Source organism: Larimichthys crocea, chromosome IX, assembly GCF_000972845.2.
Source record: "Larimichthys crocea isolate SSNF chromosome IX, L_crocea_2.0, whole genome shotgun sequence".
Lineage (NCBI taxonomy): Eukaryota > Metazoa > Chordata > Actinopteri > Sciaenidae > Larimichthys > Larimichthys crocea.
Window position 1 is genome coordinate 8240979 of NC_040019.1, and position 22734 is coordinate 8263712.

The 22734-nt window shown below is 41.1% G+C and overlaps 2 protein-coding genes across 4 annotated transcripts; one reads left to right on the forward strand and one right to left on the reverse strand.

Moving 5' to 3' along the window:
- Window positions 1-8409: 8409 nt before the first annotated feature.
- zdhhc8a (zDHHC palmitoyltransferase 8a) lies at window positions 8410-19268 on the reverse strand. 3 transcript variants are annotated; one of them, XM_019278311.2, is made up of 11 exons: window positions 19096-19268; window positions 18781-19010; window positions 12793-12914; window positions 12543-12700; window positions 11908-12080; window positions 11703-11805; window positions 11475-11566; window positions 11264-11393; window positions 11014-11128; window positions 10208-10323; window positions 8410-10093 (listed from the first exon to the last, which is right to left on the reverse strand). In XM_019278311.2, the coding sequence occupies exons 2-11, from the start codon at window positions 18882-18884 to the stop codon at window positions 8801-8803; spliced, it is 2406 nt and encodes an 801-aa protein (XP_019133856.2). In that variant the 5' UTR covers window positions 18885-19010; window positions 19096-19268; the 3' UTR covers window positions 8410-8800. The 3 variants fall into 3 exon arrangements, with proteins under 3 accessions (XP_019133856.2, XP_019133855.2, XP_027137720.1); XM_019278310.2 differs by having other exon boundaries at window positions 18781-19268; XM_027281919.1 differs by lacking the exon at window positions 19096-19268 and having other exon boundaries at window positions 18678-18785.
- Window positions 19269-20323: 1055 nt separating this feature from the next.
- On the forward strand, window positions 20324-22073 carry ora5 (olfactory receptor class A related 5). Its single transcript, XM_010738209.3, has one exon. It carries the CDS (start codon window positions 20559-20561, stop codon window positions 21711-21713), a length of 1155 nt encoding a protein of 384 aa, XP_010736511.3. The 5' UTR covers window positions 20324-20558; the 3' UTR covers window positions 21714-22073.
- The last annotated feature ends 661 nt before the right edge of the window (window positions 22074-22734 follow it).

The following is a 22734-nucleotide window of genomic DNA, read 5'->3' on the forward strand; positions in this document are numbered from 1 at the left end:
CCATTAAAGTCATCAAAATTCATCTTCTGGGATACATGCATGTCTTTTGTTTTTCATATTTGAGATTTAATGGCAATCCAAGAGTTGTTAGTTGGTATTTCAGTTGTTAGCATGGCTAAAGACCTTGTTATACCTTATTATGAGTTGAAAACAAAGTCTAGAATGTCAAAGCAATGGCTGATAACCCTTTGGTCAAATTTGCTGAATAAATGAAGCTATTAATCATTTGGTATTTTTGAAGATTGTGATGTAAAATGAGCGTATAAGCTATTCATGGCTTTTCCTCCATATCATAAATATAAAGTACATTACCAGATTTAATATCAGAACTTGCCATCCTCGCAGTTTTGCGTGGGGTCCATCAAAACAAACAAGAAGTGAAGTTAAAAATTAAACAGAAGCCCACACAGGTGATTGGGAGTCAGCGTGAGAGAGCGGTGGAATAACACCTTTGTGCGAGCACGAAAAAGATAGATGAGACCTTTCTATACTTAAAATGAACTCTACTGGATTTATTGACATTTCCTCAGGGTGTACATTTTCGGAAATTACTTTGAGTTTATTAACCTTAATGTTGGAAAACATCAGTTGTATAGATCTGCGAGCCAAATTTAATGTTTCATTCATTATGAGACTACTAAACTTCCACCTTCACTTCCTGACACCTCTTCACATGCACACTCCTGGGCCTGCGCACGCAGACATCTTATACAAGTCTAAACCACTTTTTTTTTCTTCAAGGACTTCCTTCTGCATCATCTCCACAGGCTGAATGGCTTCATTGTTGGGATGAGACACTGGGAACTGCTGTGACACAAAGAGTCTGCATCCACTTGATACACACACATCTTTGAGTGTGCAGATTTTAGTCACACAAAATACTTCAGCTACATATATATTTGTTCAGTGAAGTAACAGCCACATGATTTACATGCATGTTGGAGGTGGTAAACTGCACTTGGACAGGAGAGGACTCATCACTGGTTTTATATTCACTGAGATTACTTTCTCCTCTGAGGGTTTCATCAGTCTTACACCATGCCAGGGACGCATCTCAGACTATAACAGAACCTGCAGACCTTTTTTTGTGTGCCTACCTTATGTTATGTGCAGAGAAGATATCAAGCAGACACGATCTACACACTGTACCCTGTAAATTTAATGAAAAGTTGTAGTTCTGGGACATGAGCGAGCCCCTTTGTATTCTTTTCCAGCGTGTCTGGCTGTTGCTATCTCTGGCTCCTTTTCTCATTTATCTTGCTTTCTCCATAACGTGTTCAAACGCGACTCCACAGACATTCTTAAAGAAATTGTAATTTTATTGGAGGAATACAGCAAAGAACATGGAGGATTTGAACTGACCTAAACATTTTTTACACTTCAAATGTACTTTTTCTTCTAGCTGATAATATGAAGCGTGACTCACATGACCATGAAACATTTTTCAGCTCTAGGTACACCATTTATATGTTCTTTGGTAGTAATGACTGCTGGGATTCCAACAATGTCAGTCCAGACTGAAAAGCTCCATGAACTATGTGTAGAAACAGCATGTCGTTATAAGATCTTTACAGTTATTCTGACTGCATACGTTTTTGGTAGAAAAATGAGACACCTTCTGTGACATTTAGTGCAGTTTATGTGTTATTTTCACTTCATTATTCTGTCTGATTCTCAGATCTGATAAATGGAGGATTGTGATGAGCCACAGTGTCTTTTTTTTTTCTCCCAGTACTGCCACTGCTCAGTGCCAAATGAGCAAAAGCATGAAACAGTTAAACCCTTCCAGGGATTCAAGGATAAAAGATTTGTCTTGTCTGTCCTATCATAGCAGGGTATAAAAGGATTGCAGTGTATTCATGAAAAAGATCAATCCATTTAATTCTGAACATACAGACACGGTGCAAAATTAACTTTTTTTTGTCCACCGGGCCAAGGGGCTAGTGAACGCTGAAATTTTACAAGCCACTCAAATGGATTGTTTTTTGAGCCATCTGTGTATTTCACCAGCATTCAGCTGATGGCTGTTGTGTAATTTTGTGCTCTGTATACAGACAAATGGCGAGATTTTCTTTATCAATCATCATGCTGTGAAACTCCACAGTCTAAAATGCATACTGTCTATTTTGTATTCATCTGGTTGCAACATCCAGGGCTTGAGACTTAAATGTTATCATCCTTTCTCTCTCTGCTCATATTTCATAGCACGGTTCGGTGTTTACTAACTTATAAAAAGACAGCAAAAATGCCTTAAAGGAAATCCACAGCAGGAATTCCTCTGCATACTGTGTTGATGCCAACATGGATATGTTGAACTGAACCACTGTTTCCTACCTGGACTCCTATTATACCAGAAAATGTTTTTATTTTGTCACTTTTCTACACTCTGTGTTTCATTTTTTGTCTTCTCTGCTCTGCTCCTGTTGTCTGACCTGATACCATTCACACAAAGAGCACAATAAATGCTTAGTGTTTTGACGAATTCAAAAGCGCAGAACAGGCACGCATTTCTGCGAACCACACACGCTTCAGCTTTATGTGTTTCATGCTTTTATGTTCCACGTGTACAGATGATAAAGTTCTTCATCACCACAGTAACTGGATAGTGAATTGCCTCTGCTGTGTGGCAGAGGTGAATGTAATTATTGCTGCCTATTGTCTATACACACTGGGATGAACAGAGAGGTACAGTGCAGTGTAATTCACAGGATCTAATGACAAAAACCCACATAGAAAAAGACATTATGGTGTGTGTGTGTGTGTAGTGCTGTATTAATTGCAATGAAATGCCCACACAGTCTTTGGTGCTCAGCAGGGCATTTCACATCCTTTTCCTGTGGACAGAGGCACAGTCAGTGCAGATTTTTGTCATAATTAAACCCCCGCATTGCCCACCTCTGTTCACTGTTCAGACTGGCATGTGCAACTGAGGCTAATTGAATTTAACGCAAAGACTAAATATCTATGAGGAGTTTACCAAAAAAAAAAAGGAAATAGGTCAGCAGCGTGTTAAATTCTGCTCGTAGTTCAGATGGTGCTGTCACACAGAGTGCATAATATCACTGGAAATACCAGAAAAGGTCACCAATCTGGCTTCAGAAGAGAAAGGTCACCTTTCATTTTCATATTCAAATATTCAACGAATCTAAACATTAAAGTTAAGCGCAGGCAAACTGTTCTATTTGCAGAACCTGAAATCTATGTAAATTCTGCTGCTTCTGGAAAGGATCCACTCAGATTGAGAGTTTGCTCTCAGACTATAAATGACAAACTAACACCTGATGTCCTGACTCTCACATCGACTTACTGCTGCACCCGCTTGGTGAGCTGTAGGAACAGCAATGCCAGTCAGGATCACCCATATAGAAAACAACTTCTGAAGCAGCATTACAATACTTCCCTTCCCGGGTTATTTTTATAAATAATGTAAATATTATTAATTAACACCCCCCCCTCCCGAGGAAGAAACAAGCCAAGGCACTATCAATCCACACTCCTCTTGTCAAGTGTCACTGCAGCAAGTGCTTAATCACACCAACAGAGGCGAGAGCCGGAGGGAAATGAAATGCATCAGTGCCACTGCAGCTGAAAATGACAATCAGCTAGTTCAGCGATGCCTCTGATGATCAGGCATATCAATGAGCTGAGAGAAAGAAACTGACAGAGAGAGAGAGAGAGAGAGAGAGAGAGAGACGCTGCTACAGAGAGAGAGAGTCAGCGGCGGCACAAATGTAGGTCAGTCTGCAGCATCTCTAGAAGTATCCTTAAAGATTTAGGTAACTCGGGAATTGATGAGAATGAAATGACTCCATGTCAAGAGGTTATCATGAGTCCATATTTTTTCAGATGAACCCTCACAACTATTTACTCTTTTTTATATTGCTGTGTCTATGGTGATACCATGCATCTAAATGCAAGAAGAACCATGGCAACGCAAGGCAATCTATGATCCAGAGGCAAAAAGACTGAATATGATTAAACTCTTGAATGGAAGTTTATACTGAGAACTCAAGGTGATCCGTACATTGTAATCATTAGTTAAAGGTCCAGTGTGTAAGATTTAGGAGTATTTCTTTGCAGGAATTAAGTATAATATTCATAAGTATGTTTGCATTAGTCTATAATGACCTGAAAATAAGAATCGTTGTGTTACCGTTTATTGTTAACCATTTTAAACCGCCATTTTTGTACAGTAGCTCAGAACAGACAAACTGCAACTGATCTAGATATGGTCTTTGGCTTTTTATGTCAATTTTGCAGCCAGAGTTTTTCCTACATGTTTGGAAGGAGAGGTTGAGGCATGGGGGAGTATTCATTTCATTGCAATCTGCAACTTCACTGCTAGGTGCCACTAAATCCTACACACTGGACCTTTAAGTGAATAACACACGCACACAATAGTTTTAGCTAATGATAAAGGTACAGATAAAGTTTTACAGTGTTTGCCCAATGATGAATGACAAAACAAACTCATTTTCCTCATTTTACTTCTCAAAGGAATGCTGATGGCTTTAATGAATATGAAAATGAGGGTGAACGTGAATGAGGGTTGTGAAATTTACCACTAGAAGAAATTAAGAAACTTGTTTGTAAGAGATTTTTTATTAGAAAGTAGTGTATAGATACCATGAAAGTATCAATCCACATAAAAATGCGCACAGCATTTACTGAGAAACTGTGCGTTTAATCAAGCTGTCAGGACATCCTTAGGGTTCTGATGTCACAACTATACAGTCACTGCCACGGTGCAGGCGGGCTACAATTCAATACCTTGTTGTTGGCCTAGCCATGCATCACTCCAATCAGAAGAGAAGCTTATTAACATTATTGAGACAAAATGCAACACAACACACCCTGTTCTTTCCAGATCTCCAAAGAGAACCCTGAGAGAGAACATGTAAAACTATACTGAGATAAGTTTTTGTATTTAAAACCATAAATATACCTTCTTGTGGTTATCAAAACTTCAAATAAAATGTAAAATATGGGGCCTTTAAATTGCTTCATTTTTCTGGTGCAGTGCTTTTCTCTGCTCTTACATACTCTGAGTTCTCCTTTGAGAAAAAAGGTCAAATGGATATATTAGCTATTTGGTGTCATGATGGCACCATCTAGTTTTTCATTAATCTGTATCTGTCTACGGAGATGGAGACACATTTATTTCTGCTGTGAAGATGGGCATTTTAACATTGTGCCTTAAGGAGAATGACTTGTTTTGCAGACAGCCTCAGGTGGTCATTGCACTGCAGTTGTTGGCTTCATGTCACCAAAGGCTGCCACTTTGTACACAAGACTCACAGATTTATACTGTAACAACAAACAAACAGGTTCCCTGCTTAAGTCTTCCTCTATAACATGCAGACATGAACACATGCATGTGCAAGTTGGCTGCTCAGCAGCAGTACAACATGTAAACTTACCTGCAAATATCACTTTGGTCTGTTGGATGCTAGCGTGGTCTTCTTTAATGCTCATCTTTTATGCTTACAAACTGTCTGTCTGTGACTTGTAAGTTGTATCCAAGTTTCTTTACTTTTTGTCACTACAGTACTGGTGCTTAGCCTGCCAGCTGCTGTCAATTAAACAGAAACATGACTTTGCCCCTCCAGCTAGCTGATACAAAATAAAGCATTTCTGATCTTTTTTCTTCCTTTTACTGGTAAACTAACCATACATTTAATAAAAAAGAAATAACTAAATGCAATGCAAAACTACTAAATGCATCATGGGTTATAGAATAGCACTGCTATAGTATCATACTTTTAGATTAAGATATAAGTGAGACAAATTTAGAATATGAGGACACCAGTGTCTTTTAAGACATGTTTGTTATGGAGACAGATTATAAAAATAGCATGATGTAAGATGGAGGGCTTCTCAGACACCACAATATGCATATTATACTTTTGATCCACTCCTCAACGACTTGCAATCCCTCTTTGCACAGCAGCCTTGTCATTACCGTCATTACCATTTTACCCCCGGCTACAGAAACTAGGATGTGAGAAGGGGGGTGGGAGCAGCAAGAACACAACAGAGGAGAGAGTGAGAGAGAAAAACATCACAAAAACATCCAAATGTCTGTCCTGACATACAAGATTTTTTTCTTTTTTGCGAACATAAAAAAGCCGCATAGTAGAGAAAAATATGGATGTTAAGACTAAACAAGTCTGAAGAAGGTTGTTGTGTAGGGTATAAAAAAGGAGAGTAATTTCAAAGAGAGAACAAAATAAGACTTTCGGGCACCATTACCTCCTGAGACAAACAACAACACACTTCAGTATTACAGGAGAATAACACAGGACAAGAAAAGTAACGTATCAGGGTCACCAGGGGCTGGAGCCGATCCCAGCAAAAACTGGGCAAGAGGTGGTGTGCACCCTGAACAAGTTAGCAGTTTATCACAGGTCTTACACATAGAAAAAACAACCATTCATGTTCACATTCACACTTACGGGCAATATAGAGTCACCTATTAACCTGCATGTCTTTTAATGTGGGAGGAAACCAGAGTACTCGGAGAGAACAACATCCAAAACCTTCACATCCAACATCTGGTCATTACAGTATAAAGAATGGACAGAGCCTAAGTGATGTCACCTGTAGGTTTCCTAAGCACTGTTTTAAAGCCACCATGTTTGTTGGCCACCATGTTGGATGTACTGGTTCTTCTGCATCTCGGCTAATCTAAATATCGACAAAGACGTGGATCATCGGCAGACCTAACGTGGGTCAAATGACGCCTGGGTGTTCTAATAAGCCACCTGTAATGGCACGTACCTGTCAATCAAAGCGGTCACGCTGTTAAGTATGCACCAACTTCTAGCCTTAATAAGAAAAACTGTGGAGTGTAGGTTTTACTGTAGCTTGAGCACTAAAAAAGAATAGATTAAAAATAAAAAACCTTTTGAAAAATGTGTTTGGTTCAATGAAACTTGAGGAGAGGCCGACTCTTAAATTAAAAATTAAAACTTAAAAATAAATTTCAGATAACTCTCATCCCTCTTGGGTTCCTGAGAGGCTTTGAATGCCTTGATATTGTTCTCATCTTTTCTCTCTTGAATTTGTTAGTGTCATCTTTAGTGAAAAGACTGTGTAATATAATTGGCAATCTTGTTAGACATTTTTGGCAAGAAAAAAACTACTCCAATGATTGCTGAACAACATTGTTTACACTTTACTTGTTGTTCTCTGGCACTTCTCTGTTTTTTGGGGTTTTTTTTGTTCATGCTTCACATATCATGTTGTTGTCAGTTCTTTTAACTAAGCCAGTACGAGTGAGTCGATTTTGCTTCTGAGCAAAAAATGTACTGGTCTGGTGAGAGACCTGTCAGTTATTCAGCTGTGTTGTAAATTCCTGCCAACACTTTAAATCAATCAGGGCTTTCTTGTTGTCATATCAGCACTTCCACCTGCTATAAGGTCAAGTGCAACAATAACTCATATGAAAAGCTCCAACCTCAAAGTGTCAAGCCCTGTCGTTTATTGCCTAAACAAAAATGTGTGATTGTTGGCTCAAGGTAATAAAAGTCTGTTATTAGAAATATTCCTGTCACAAAGACTAATGAGCCCATCCTGTGACTGAAGGCCAGAAGAGCTGACTTCTCAAGCTCTCTTAAAAGGTAAAATGCAAAACTTGTCACTGGATTCCCCATCTGACCCCTCTGAAACAAACACACAGATGATTTAACCTGCAAATTAAATACCTTGTGAAGTTTTTTTTAATATTATTCTTGATTTTTCTCACCTTGTGAAGTTTTTTTTAATATTATTCTTGATTTTTCTCATTATTTTTAATGTGAACTACCTGTAGTGAAAATAAGCCGCTGTGTAAAATAGACCTTTTGTAATATAGGGCACGCTATGGTGCTTTTTTCCATTACCTGCAGCACTTGACATCGATGTCATGCTGTTTTCTTGTATTTTATACACAATAGCATCATCTACTGGATCTGTATAACTGACATGACGCCCTCGTCTCAAACTATTCACTAGAGGGTGCCAGACACAAAGTCAATGCAGAAACTGGCATTACAGAGCTACTAAATCATTTCACCAGTGTTATATTTCATTAAACTCCCACTTAGACGTCATTAAGACATTATTTTTCTTTCCAGCAGTCCCGTCATCACAGCTATACAAATGTAAGCATTCATGTACTGTAGGAAATCAGCATTGGCTGAGTTATGAATTTAAATACTTTTGTGTTTCGGTGAAAAAGAAGTGCAAGAAATATCTGTGAAGCAAGATTAATACGCAACATAAACTGCACTCCCTTTGTCGCTTGCCTCACTCACAATTTCGTCATTTTGTTTTATTAACAGCCAAGAAAATAACGTAAAAACAGAAATGAAAATTACAAAATAAGTTTATTCATATAAACAACTACAAAACTTTATTAAACTGGATATTTCGCGGCGGGAGACAAATTCGATGATGTGGTATTACATTGTTTCACAAAAGCAATATCAAAAAACACATACAAACAGATAATAAGTTGATCTGTAGTCTTCACAACAAGCCCTTCTGCTTCGACTAAGTTTGTAGAGCTCGCTCTGTTTGCAAGAGGAGGCACAACTATCCTGAGATTTTCAGATTTGGTCAGACTTTTAGGACTTTCCAGGAATATTTCTAAGCTCATCCTTCACTGTATTTGCTTCTCACACACCCTCCCACACAGGAAAGTCCCAAATGGCCTCTTATTTACAAAGTATTTTGGAGCTGTGAAGACTGAGACTATCACTGCATAGATGATTCATTAACAGCATCAATATGTATGGAGTGTGTGTGTGTGTTTATCTTATTTCAGGGCTCCCAGGGTGACTGAGTCCTTCCCCTCAGAGGAATATGTGAGCGAGGATCGTTTTGTGGTGGCATAGGAGGCATACGAGGGGGCGGAGGAGCTGGAGGAGGAGGGTAGACGAGGCAGAGTGGATGTAGACGAAGGGAGGGGTTGAGTCTGTCTGTCAGAGGTGCAGTAAGCCGGAGAGGAAGACCTGCCCTTGCTTTGCAGGCTGCTGCTGCTGCTGCTCTGCAGAGGCGAGCTGGACGTTTTCGGGCCTCGAGTCAGAGAAGACGTGGAGGAGCTGGAGAGAGGTGAGGTCCTCATGCCATAACCAAGAATGCCCGTACTCATCAGAAACTCCCTGGAGCCGTAGGCAGGAGGAGTCGGTCCACGGGAGCCTGGAGGTCGGATGTTGTCTGGTGGTAGACTCCTCCTGCTTGGGATGTCATAGATCCCCACATCTGGGCCATAGAGGGCCTGGGATCTGGCTTGGAGGCGCATCATCCTCTCCCTCTCCTCCATCTCCCGTCTCTCGTGGATAGATGCCATAATGGTTTTTGTAAAGTTGTCGTAGCGTGTGGCCGCAGATTTCTGAGGTGTCAAGCCCTGTGGGCCGAGATCACGAAGACTGTCTCGGAGACTTTGAGAGGTCAGATCTCGCATCGCCAAACCTGGAGGTGTAAGGTCTCGTGATGTTACACTTTGGGATGCAAGGTCTCTCATTATCAGCCCTTGAAAAGCCGGAGAAGGGTCTCTTTGTATGAAACCTTGGAAGGAAGGCGAGGGATCCCTTGAGGTGAGGCCCTGAAAAGACGGTGAGGTGTCTCGAGGTTGGGGAGACTGTCTGGTGATGCCCATAAACACAGGACTGTAAGTGTGAGGAGGGGGCCGCTGCACTACAGTCCCATCTGATCCCAGAGCCATGAAGTGAGGGTGGTAGCCGACTGAAGGAACCCCCCTCTGAGCCAGGAACTGAGGGTCTGCAGGGTGGTTGAGGTTATCAAAGGAGAGGCTGCTGCTGTGGTTGGCCAGCAGGCTGGAAGAGGTGATGATGCCCGGCGTGGGATTGGATCCCAAACCGTCACCATGCATGGCAGGTAGTTGGGATTTGCTGCCGTGACGACTGCTATGTTTGAGGGTGAGAGAGCGGGAGTTGAGCGGCAGAGAGTTGAGCTGCAGCGAGCTGGAGATGCTGTTGGTCTGAAGAGGCAGGCTGGCCTGCTGGCTGCCTCTCGAAGGGCTTTCTTTAGACTCAGAGTGGAGGTCTGGACTTTTGTTGTTCCCTTGTGGCTCTGATGTCTTCAGCAACTAAACAACACAACAAAAACCAGACAGCAATGTGTCTCAGACATGAATCCAGGTCTTGGATACTGAGAATCACGACAATCTAAAATAATAAATGAATATCAGATTAAAAAACACCTGCTCTGGAGGAATGGGTGACGATCCTCTAGATATGGCTTCAAGAACGGGCCGTAGCTGCGGCACAGTGGGAATGGAGACAGGAATGATGGTTTTGGTATGATGTCTGTCCATCTCTGGAAAAGATTGATTGTGATTAATTATCAGATACAGAAATCATACTACACAGACACAGCTCAGCAATGACACGATGAAGGAAAAAGGATAAAGGATGGCAACATTTTACATTTTTCATATTGTCCACAAATTTTATGAAAAGACCAAAAGCAACGTTGCAACTTTCCCAGGCTGTCTGACGAACTCAGAAGAAGACATGAATCAAAAATCAAAAAAGCAAGTCACATTTTTTAAATGTTAAATAATTTCCTAGAACAGCTGGGCTATTTGTTTTTACCAAACATCGCTCAAATAGGAGGAAATCTATTGCGCATTTATTGGGGACTAGTTTTTGCTGTGGATCAGTACAGATTTGGTGCACTTGCAGGTATGTATTTACAGCACCAGGACGGGGTACGTTATGGGACTGACTCAAAATAAACTGCTGTGTCCTTGTTCATCTCATTGTTGCGTTTTTAGACAAATATGGAGCCCTGTGGCACAGAGGGATAAGTTATATTAGGCTACAAAGACAATACTTGTTTGTAGGATCATTGTTGGTTTTGGTCTTGTCATCCGATGTGTGATCCTTTACTCGACTGTGCACACTTGTAAAATAGAATGTATCCTTAATGTTTCAGTTTATTTGTCACTATACAAGACTGTGTGCTGTAAAAATATTGCTTCGGTGCTATGTATATATACAGTACCATCCATGGCAGATCGTTGGCTTTTCAGCAGGCCGTGGTCTGGCTTTGGTGGCAGTGGTGGTGGAGTTTTCATCTGTTTGATGTCTGACAGCTCGACAGCTGCGGCTGAGGTTCGCTGGCAGGAGAGAAAAAAACAAAACACAAGAGATCCAATCCCTTGACAGCTGAGGTTCCTATCCTTAGATGATGTGTGAGAATATATTTTACTACGTGTGATTTGGACTCGGCATGTAAATTTGCTCATGCATACTTTATTCTGGAGATCCCGACTCTGTATCCCGTTGTCCCTGGCTTTCGTCGACATCTGCCTGCCAATCTCTGGTCTCAGGAACGGAGGCTGAACGTGAACCACCATTTTCTTACAGGGCCTCGCTGTGTACCTGGTGTCACATGACAAACAGCCAGTGAGTAATGAGGCCTCCTGAAAAGCTGATAGATTAAACTGAAGAAATGGCTCTTACTTTGGAGAGATTGGACTGCAAACCAGATACTCCAGGTTGTTACGACAACCTCGTGTGAAAGGATTTACTCCTCCTTGAAACTTCCCGGTTACCTGTGGAATCATGAAGAGAAGATTACACCTGTATTATTTTGTTATTTTAGATATTCATATTGTCACCCTTTATTGATATACTGCACTTTTTTATGACATTCCCAAAGCTCTTGATAGTAGTTTAAATTAAACTGACTTGTTCGTTGGTGGTGCGCCCTCTGGACACCAGGTACAGGTGGAATCCAGTGAGACCCAGGACCGGGATAAGAAACAGCCCTGATATACTGATCACGACCAAACTGTACATACTGTTACGGAAAGCTACTTAATATTATGAATTTGACATATTTGAACACATTTACACGGATACACGCACACGTAGGGAGTGTGCATAAGGATACGTGACTGTGCAGTGCAGCTTCCATAATTCATCCATGTGGTGCAGGACGTATATGAGGCCAAAGGTGAAGACGCCGATCATGTGAACTGTCAGTGACAGCAGAAACAGAAAGAAGTAGCGGTAGTTTCGCCTCCCGATGCAGTTGTTCACCCAGGGACAGTGGTGGTCAAAGTCCTGAGAGGAGAATGTGGGAAAAGAAAAACATACATCAAGAAGTCTATATTGAATGATTTTGACTTCCATGGAAAACTTGTGGAATATACTCTGTGCTTTCTAAACACACTTTGTGTAATACAGGCCGCTTGAACCCTTTTTTCCAAACTGCATTTCTACTGAGACGGAGAAAAACGGAGATTAACCTGATTAATGAGATCTCTTTCTCCCTCCATCACACTCTGTCCATCACTCACTCTGCTGCTGAAATCCACTTTTATTGACTTTCCTCACACACATTGCACACTCACTCACTCATAAGCACAACTCTCCCCCCTCCTGATCTGTCCATGCACGCCTTCTCTGTTTTTACACTTATCGCTCAAATTCCCCGACACATTTGTTTTCACCCTCCCCCGTTTGAGGTTTTTCTCACATCAAAACGGACACGTGTCTTAACTTTAAAGCCGTCCATGCACTAACCTCCACGCAGTGATCGCAGACGCTGCAGTGCGAGCAGCGCGGAGGTCTGTAGAAATGACATGAGGCGCACCACTTCATCCGCACTTGGACGCCCTTCACGTCCACGTTCTTGTACAGCGGAGCACGGAACTCGTCATCCTTGTCCTCATCTTCGTTTGCTGTAAAATTATATGTGAAATCACTAAAATGACACAAAAAATCACAAAAAAATCTTTCCTATTGTAAGCATAAAATCACTTTGATTACAAACCCATTGGCAGCACACCAGCATCCATAAAGGTTGCCATGGTGAAGTTGGCCAGCACAAAAAGGAAGAGGATGGCACAGCATGGCGGCACAGCAGGGCAGATGGTCACAGCCAGCCACGGGCATCTGAATATACAAACACAGGAGAAAGAAAAACTGTTTACTGTACTTGTCACAGGGTGCTCATCCAAAGCAGAAGTCATGTTGTAAATCAAGGGTTTGACAGCGTGTTTGAGCCTGGTAAGTATCCATCCCTTAGAGGTTTAGGTTAACACAAATCATGGCTACAACAAAGATTTTAAGGGATAATCTTCATCCCATTTATTCTGATGGGGGAGTGGATGGCAAAAGTAATTGTTTACAGTGAAAGATAAGCATGTATTCGTGTGTTCACCAGTGCCCACAACAAGGGATTAAATGACGAGTACTCTGCAGTAAATGTAAGACACCTACTGTATCTGTGTTACACAATGAAGCAGGTATGGACACATGACGACCATCATAAATCTCTAATCCCAATGTGATGTTGTCAAATTGCAAACAAACTGTCCAAAGGCCAAATATGTTCAACTTAAAGTGAATGTAAAACAGGAAAAAAGAGGCAAATTCTCACATTTATAATACATTTTATAATTTGATTTATAGACAAGACAACTAATTGATGAAATGAGAAAGTAATCAGCTGATTAATCAATGATTAAAATACCTATTAGCTGCAGCCCTCAGTTCAGTGTGAACAAAAAAGTATAAATAATAATCCACTTGAATAAAGTTTAGACATCATCATTGCGCTGACCATAATAATAATAAATCAGTTGAAAGTTAAAGTAGAATGAAAGAGCAAGAAGACAAAAGACAGAAGATGAAATAAAAACGGTGTTAAGTTGAGTTTAATTGAACTGAAACTGATAGGTGCTTCTTAACTAATGGCAAACTAATGGTGCGCTCAAATCTTAGAGAACCATCACTTCCTCTTTCTCTTCAACCGACTCTGTGTGTGTGTGTGTGTGTGTGTACGTGCTGAATTATAAACTGAATAGAAGTATGATTATACCTCAACTGTGTGAGATTAAAGGGCGGGGGAGTGTAATCAGGTTACAGTGGTAGACAGAGAGGAAAAGTCTCACTGGATTATATTAACAGTGTTTGATTGAACATCACATGTTTAACCTACATACTGTATATGCTGCATGGGAATTTTCTATTTTAATGTTGCAGTTTTTAGTATGTTATAATTAGAGTTAGAGAAATATAATAATGGTACCTCCTAGGAAAGAGATTAACCAGTTTAACCAGTATCAAGATCAGCAAAATGTGTCAAACTGCGAACATGTATGAGTAATTAAACACAAAGACTTGTGAATGTGAAATCACTGATAAAATAAAGAGTCATTCGCCTTATCCCTATGAGCTCCAATCCCCAAACCCCCCCGGCTGGTTTTAGGCGGAGGGATGGGGGAAGGGTCTCCCCACCCCCCGAAAGAAACGCTTGCTGATGCCGTGCCAGCTGCAAACCCGGTAATCCCTGGATTATGAACTCTGGATTAAAGACCATTTCTGCCAGTCCAGTGCATTGTGTGTTCCTCACAAATAGAGCATGCCATCAAGGCTCACCATATATCACACAGCATCATACTGCTATACATTGTATACCATGAGATAAATCCAATTTATATTTACTGCTGGGAGTCTTTACCTGCAGGAGATGGATTATGAGGAAAAACTAGAAATAGGACAAGAATTGTTTTGTAGATCTGAACAGATTTAGCATAAGTAAGCGTAGGAGTGAAAGAGCATCATATAAGATATATCAAAATACAGCTGAAATATGCTTAAACTGCCTAGTCTGGATACAGTTTGTTTATTTTAGTATATGTTAAATTATTATCTATTAACCTACCCAATATTATTCCGCTTTTTCCTCTTCAAATAGACAAAGAGAGTTAAACAGACTGATACAGATCTATAAATAGATGCTTTATTTATCAATTTCATCCCATTCAATGAATTGGCTTAATATAACAAATAAAGCCTGTTCCACATCAATCACTGTCACTGATTTCTTGTGGACCAGATTACCATGTGGACGCCTCTGCATGGACGGCCAAGCCTCCATCAATCGGTCCGAGACCATCTGGACCGCAGGGAGAGACAGTTCATTACACCGCAGCGTGGCAAAGACAAGCCCCACCTAATGAAACGGCCCGGACAGAGCTGTATTAAATCACAGAAAACAGTAAGCTGCTCTGAAATCTGCTCGCTGCCCTCACCCCTGCAGTGGCTCAGTGGCACAGCAGACGCCGCAACACACTTGGTCAAACGACAGGTTCACCACTGCTGACAGCCAGGGCTCCTTTTGTGAAGTATCACTGCCATGTAGACAAATTTTTTGACACAAGCATCAGCACATGAAACAACCGGCAGTGAATAAATTCCCACAGACTGGGCAATAAATCTTCACATAGCATGTGCTGGGGTCGATGTGATCTGTGACTCGTGTCACTGACATTTCATCATTCCTGTTCTCGCCGTGCACCATCCAATAAAAGATGAATGTAATTTAGGATTGTGGTCGTGAAAAACCTTTTAAAAAATGATTGATTTCAGCAGTTGGACTTCTTTTGATGCTTGCAAGTTAAGCAATTTAAGCTTTAAATCAGTACAGAGCATAAGCAGCAATACATAGTATGTGTATATTCAAATAAAGAAATAACACACTCGTGTTCTTACAAATTAAAAGTTAAATTCATAGGCAATAAAATGCTCCATTGCTCAAGTGATTACACTCAATGGTTTTTCTGCCACAGCCTTACTTTGTCTGGTACGACCAAATGAAAACCTCCTAGACTGTGAAATATAGCCAAGATAACAGTACCAAAACCTGCAGTTCCTCAAACGACCACTTGAGGCTCACTCCAGATGAGAGTCACTCTCCATAAGTCCCCATGTTAAAATGTCCAACTTCACAGCAGAAATAAACATGTTTACAGCCTGGTACAAAAAACCGTTTTGGTCTCTATAGCTAATCTCACCTTTCATGACAACTGCACCGAGGGTGAAGTTTTATTTAACTCGCTAGTTCAAATTATATTACGGCATAAAGTTATGCATAATTAACAGTGTGGCTGCTTTGATTGACAGGTGGATGCCAAGACAGATGGCTTGTTTGAGCACCCAGGCATCATTCAGCTCGCCTCAGCCACCCCGATGATCCACGTCTTTGCCCATTTTTAGGTTGGCTGGGAGGCAGTAAAGGCAAGACTGCCAAGATAGCATATTTATACTGTCTGTGGGTACGACCAGTAGCTAATGGAGGTTAATGTCGGCCAGCAGATAATGCAGTGTAACTAGCATTACTGAGTAATCACCAGTGGCAGCTCTTCAATATTTCTAGAATTGACATTTTAAAGTGCACTTTTTTTTTTTAAACAAATTCTTTTTTCTAGTTTCAATATATTTCAGTATTCAGAACAACAGTTATATAAGCAAGGAGTCTGGGAAGAGTGAAAAATAACTTAATTAACAAGGGACATTTTTTTTCGGCTTCTTCTTTTTGATGTCTGTGGCCTTTGTTGGGCGTAGGCGACCTGCCTGAGTTTAACAATGCATAAAAATCTTAAGCGCCAACCCAAACAAGAGTTCACGGTCAGACAAACAAAAGCAGGAAACCGGTAACTGATTAATTTTTTTCAGGCAAAGGAAGACAAAAGAGCCTCCTTAACTTTAAAAGGTCGTTGCAGTGGAAACAGAAATGGAAGCACGCTCGCACTGCTAATGCAAACATCACTGCATGAATATTACAAGATGAAAAGCCTGGGACTTTATGTGCTTCATATGTGACATGATTGCAGGGTTTAGAATTAAAATTGGTGCTTGGCTGTATAAAAAGTGAAGAAAAGGCCTGACTGAACGGCACTCATGTATGTTCCCATGATTCACAGTAACCAGGGTAAAGGCCGGGGTGATGTTATTGGAGATGACAAGCGACGTCTCTTTGACTCAATGTTGCCAAGGCGGGGCTGAACAGAGCGTGGCACCTGTCTATCTCTGGACTCAGTCCAGCTGCAGCTGCTGGCTTGGCAGATACACGAGATATTAAACAAAGTTATTACTCATATAGGAAACTGTGACATTAAGTGGCAGCGGACAAGACACTGAGTTTCTCCTGAAAGAGTAGTACTTCAAGATTCACTCACAAGTCAAGCCAAACTGCTGGTGAGACTTTTAACTACTGTCCTTGAAGTCATGATGTCAGAATATTTTAAGCTCTATTCTGCTTGGCTGTGATAATCCAAAATGTTTTTAGGTTTTAAGGTCATTTCAGCTCAAATGCAACCCTTGTCCCATAAGAAGCAGATTCATTGCTTCTTCATTCAGTCATTTGCAGTGTCCTGGTTTTGCTGGTTTAAGCAATGTAGTCCCAATTAAGTAGTCTCTTTTCAATCTATCATGTCAGTAGGCAATTGATTTTTTCTCTCTCTCTCTCACTGAGTATAGTTCATCAGGGTTTCTCTACTTTTTCTGGCCTGCGAGCCTGTCTGCATCCAAAACGTCTCACCACTTCGGCAGTTAGACAGCTGTCGAGTTGCAAAATGTTTGTGCGTGTGACATATTTTTGTGTTTTAGTGTAAAGAGGAAGCTCCAAATGAAATGATTCCAGATTTAGTAACTTGTATAATAAAAACACAATATAATGATGATGTATATCAACACATCAGATTTCTACAACCACATCTGTGCAGACAACCCCAATGTAGATTTTAAAAAACTGTAGAAAGTGGAGCTTATATCTGTAAGTTTAAGCTTTTCATACCATAAACAAAAGGAAATAATATATGAATATATATAAATAGGGAAGGGGTGCATTAGCAAATATATTTACCACCATTTAAAAGTACTTAATTAATGAACGTCATGGTGAAAGTTGCTCCAAAGAGCGTACAGTAGCAGGAATGCTGACAGGAAACTCAAAGATCTTAGATATTTTTCCCAGATGGGGGATCACATGGCACTGGAAAGAGGATCCTAATCCCAATCTGGTGTCAGATTCCAGTGTAAACGGTGCACGGCTGGAGAATACAAGAGAAACTAGGACAGATATGGCTATGGAGGTCAAGGGTCAGCAGAGTGCCATAGATCTGATGAGGTGGGAGCCTTCACTCTGTAAGTCAATAGTGGATATCAGAGGGGGTATCATATTGAAAGTATGGTGCTTTAATATCTGACACTAGTCTGCTTGGTACATAAGTAAAGGCTTTGAAACAGATAAATCAGACTAACCTATAGTCATCATTTAAATTGGATTTAAGGGTATTATAGGATATTTTATTCATTTTTCCTGCATGTAAGCGTTGGCTTGAGTGGATTCTTTCCAGCCGCCCACTAGTTCTGTCTTTTTCCTCACAAGTAGGTCAAAGCCAAGAGGCTAAAATTAACTATTTCAACTTTTTCCACCAAATGTTGTGTTAAAACTTAAATTTCACAGAAACCAAGCCACCGGTCTTCCTCCAGCTACATTTATGACACATACTGATGGGTTGATATATGTTTGATTGTGGGTGGCTTATCCCCTAAAGTGTGCTTACTCCGAGTCCTCGTGAGGGATGCACTGGGCAGGCACCCAGACTTAGCCCACAGTGTGAGCCAACCGGGTCAGATGTTAACCACCCCCGGAGGGTCTGCCAGCAGCAGGGTGAAGTCAGTGAAGAAGAGGAGGTAGAGATGGTGCTTTTATTGTGCATTTAAGCAACTTTTTTTTTCTTTAAATAATGGAATATTAATTTAACAAATCAAAAATTGGACAATATTCAGCTTAAGGGCAATTAAAAGAGGAAGATTTGTAACATATTTCAGTCCCACATGCAAAAACATGCTTGAATGGAAGAATACCTGGTGCATGGTGGATGGAGAGTGATGGATGTCTGGATGAATGGACGGATGGGGCAGTGCATGACACCAACTTTTCCATCTCCATATCTAGGCTTGCACTTACGTAAAGACGAAGAAGAGGGATGTAGAGCCGACCAGGAGGCATGTGGCCGTGCACACCGGGATGAAGGCGCTGGGTTTCAGTGAGTCGGCGCCGCTGGCGGGCATCCTGTCCTCTCCTCTCCGCGCAAATCAGAGTCTCATTACTAACGAAAGCGACGGCACACACGCCGTGCGGGTAACCTGTTCTCGTGTGTGTCTTTTCGGACAGAGCCCTTCATCAACCACAGAGCGCTGGAAAACGAAAACCATAGTCAAAAGCAGGTAAAATAGACAAAGAAGCAGCAACAACAGCAGCAGCAGCAGCGGCGGCGCTCACTGCTGCATCCCCCGTCCGCTCCGTCTGTCCCGGCCGGCAGGCAGCGGCGCACAGATGCCGCCGAGGGTTTATCCCAAAGGTGGAGCTTTTACTCACGAATCACGTGAAACACTCAGACCCCCCGCTGTGAGCTGACGAGAGGCTTATTTTTTCCTTTAGACCATAGGATGAAATGTACTATTGTTTCCTGCCATCACATTAAAATATGATATTTTTTAAGTTTTTAATACCATGCACAACTTGATAATCAAAAAATAATCAGACTATTTTATCATGTTATATTGTCATCCTGAGGCTCCACAGTTGGGTTTTGAAAAATATTATAGGGAGAAGCATCTTTAAAGGTCCAGTGTGTCAGATTTAGCAGGATCTATTGACAGGAATTGAATATAATCCTCATAAATCCTTTTCGTTCATATATAGGAATCATTGTGTTTTCATAGTCTCGAAATCAGCCTTTATATCTACAGTAAGAGCGGGTCCTCTCCCACGGAGTCCTTCATTTTTCTACAGTAGCCCAGAACAGACAAACCAAACACTGATCCAGATATGACCTTTTACAGCCAGAGTTTTTCTCTACATGCTTGGAAGGAAGATGGCGAGGCGTGGAAGAGTATTCGTTTCGTTGCAATCTGCAACTTCACTGCTAGGTGCCACTAAATCCTACTGTACACACTGGACCTAAGGTGTTTTTAGAATAAGGCAGACCTGGATTACCCATTAGCAGTCACTGATGACTTATCAACCTTAAAAAAGCAGTAGTAAATGACTTGTTAACCATCAATAAGGCCCTAAGTCAGTGCATTCCTTTTTCTAAAGGAAGCGGTACCAAAAGTTCTGCTGACATTTTCAGAAATTGCATACACATGCTACAGTTCAGTCAGTGCTTGTTTGTTTCTAAGATTTAAAAAATGACACCATTTGATGTGGCACTCACTTTGTGCTATGAGTTGATTTCTCATTTACAAAAAAAAAAAAGTGTTGACGCAAATTAAGATTCCAGTCTGCATGCAGAAAAACCAAATGGATTCTTGTAGGTTTTGTCCACTGGTGGCATTCCCCTTTAAGTGATCCTACAACACAGAGCCCATTGAGTCTGTTTATTACCTGAAGTAATAATTTGTTAGTAATTTATTCAGGGAGTTTCACAGCTACTCATTCAGTTTGTGCTGTGTTAGTTCCTTGTTCAGTCAGATAATACACTGTAGTCCACTTTCAGTCAGGGGAAGCTCCTTGGGAGGGTCTGTGATGAGAAAAATACTCCTCCTCCTCCTCCTCCTCGGTGGACTACATGATGAAGTCTCCTTGATGGAAAAACAAAATGGTAAGACGTTGTTTGAACGCTGCAGTGTGATTGGGTTGGCCTTCTTACCCTCCTTTATAAATGTCCAAGGACCAAAGCATCCCACATTACAAGCTTGGAGTGAAGATTAAAGTGAGGTTGTTAGTGATCTTGTGATACAATGGATGCAGAGGAGCTGATTGAATCCATCATCAGAGGACTCATGTTTCTGGCTGGGATCCTTGGAAACAACTGGCTGGCTGTACGCTCCCTGCCCGGGCAGATATCTGGCATCCGCACCAACGAGGTCCTCTTCATCAACCTGGCTGTGTCCAACCTTATCACCAACTACCTGGTGGACCTGCCCGACACCATAGCAGATTTTGCTGGGCGTTGGTTCCTCGGGGAAACCTTCTGTGGAGTGTTTCGTTTCTGTGCTGACCTCTCTGAAACCAGCAGCATCTACACGACCTTCTTCATCAGTGCTTTCTGGCATCAAAAGCTTGTTGGGTCCCTGAAACGTGGAGGTGCACCGGTGCAGATGGATAGCCTGTGCTTGGTAGGCTGTCTTCTGGCTGGGAGCTGGACGGTGGCTGTTGTCTTCAGCGTCCCACACTTTTTCTTTGTCACAGTGGAGGGGGGAAACGAGAGTAAGGAAGACTGTGTAGATGTCTTCCCTAATGCAGTTGCCAGGCAAACCTATGAGATTCTTTATTTAACCCTGGCTAATGCTCTCCCTGTTGCTGGGATTGTATTTGCCAGTGTCCAAATTGTCGTAACACTGCTGCAAAACCAGCGACGCATACAGAGTCATAACACTGACGCTACAAAGGAGATAGTCAAGGATGAAAACAAGAGTACTGAAAACAGAAATGATGACAAATCAGTCAGTACTGTTTCTGGTCCAGGTCCCTCAAAAGACCTTCAAGATTCTGCATCCACATCCCACGTTTATACGGGTGTGCCGGCTTCTTCCTATCCGAATGGGGGGATGTTAGGCGACAGCTCCAAAAGCTCCCCCCTCACAACTGAAACAAACACAGTCAGCAGTGCTGGAGCTCCACCAAATGTTTCAAGACCCAGTCAGATGCCAGCCAAGCCCAGTCCGAGCTCGAGCTCTAGCTCTCAGGTAAGGGCAGCCAAGAGTGTGGTGGCTGTGGCCAGCGTGTTCCTGGTGTGCTGGCTGACTCATCTGCTTCTCCGCATCACCAACAACATCCACACCTCGTCGATAGTTGTGGAGGTGGCCAGCTATATTGCAGCCTCCTACACTTGCATCATCCCCTACATATTCCTGTACGGAGTGAAAAAGCTCTCTTGCTCATGCAAAAGGTAGAAATGTCAACACATCCAGTTTTTACTCTTGGACTTAATATGTGGTTATGTGTGTTTGGTTTAGGAAAAAAACTCATCGTCATTGTATTTGATCAAGTTAACAGTTCCAATGTTTGTTCAACCACATGTTAATGTCCTATTAAAATCTAATTGATATTAAGTATTTCTTTTGGACATTTTCATGCACATCTCTTCTACTATGTTCACTTTATAGAGCAGAAAATAATCAGCAGATTGATAATGTTTCATTAGTTGCAGCCCTACTTGCCCCACCTTGTATCACCCTGCAGCGTCCAGAGTCTGTTTTCTCGAAGGCTGTGTGTAATCTTTTAATATTACTTTGACATAAATTTAAGAAAGAGTCCCCACCATGCAGCCTGAGTACATATCATGTATAAAGGTAAAATGTTTTTGTGTTTTAACCTTCATTGTGTTGTCACATGTTCAGTCTGCTACTTCTATACAATAAAACCTCTTGCAGCTTAATTTTGAAAAGCTATGTGAAATAGATTTTAAAGGCAAACGAAAAGGTCCAAATATGTTTCTCACTCTAAAAGCTCAAATCTAGATTTATTCCAGCTACATACTGTACACAAAGAAGTCACAATAAACATTTATGTGACTGACTTCATGAATTTTAATGTTAAAAACAGCATGTTGAATAATGTTTGGTGGAATAATTCAGAAGTCTGTCTTAAATTATGACAATGCACAAGTTAGTTTGATTAGATTGAAGGAGTAGGACTGTTCACGTTGATTGCGTTATTTTACTTTATTATTTATTATTACTTTATTGGTACTTGTGTGCCAAGTGTACTGACTCACTGTGTCAGAAAGAGAAATTAACAATTAAAAAATATTTTATTAAATAAAACATAGTATGCAGAATCAAAACATAATGGGGCATTAGAGTGTGCTGCTAATTGGAGAAAATGTCCTTTAGAAATTACTGCCCTGTTGGTGACGACTGTAAGAAATGCCAAGTGCCATTTTACAATTAAAGATAATTACATAAACACCAA

Excerpts from the sequence above, each read along its gene's own strand:
- ora5 (XM_010738209.3), top strand. The coding sequence starts at position 20,559 with ATGGATGCAGAGGAGCTGATTGAATCCATCATCAGAGGACTCATGTTT.
- zdhhc8a (XM_019278311.2), bottom strand. The coding sequence starts at position 18,884 with ATGCCCGCCAGCGGCGCCGACTCACTGAAACCCAGCGCCTTCATCCCG. Across the intron at positions 11,806-11,907 it reads AAGCTGCACTGCACAGTCAC|TTTGGTCGTGATCAGTATAT; the intron begins GTATCCTTATGC and ends CAGTATGTACAG. Across the intron at positions 11,567-11,702 it reads GGCGCACCACCAACGAACAA|GTAACCGGGAAGTTTCAAGG; the intron begins GTCAGTTTAATT and ends ATGATTCCACAG.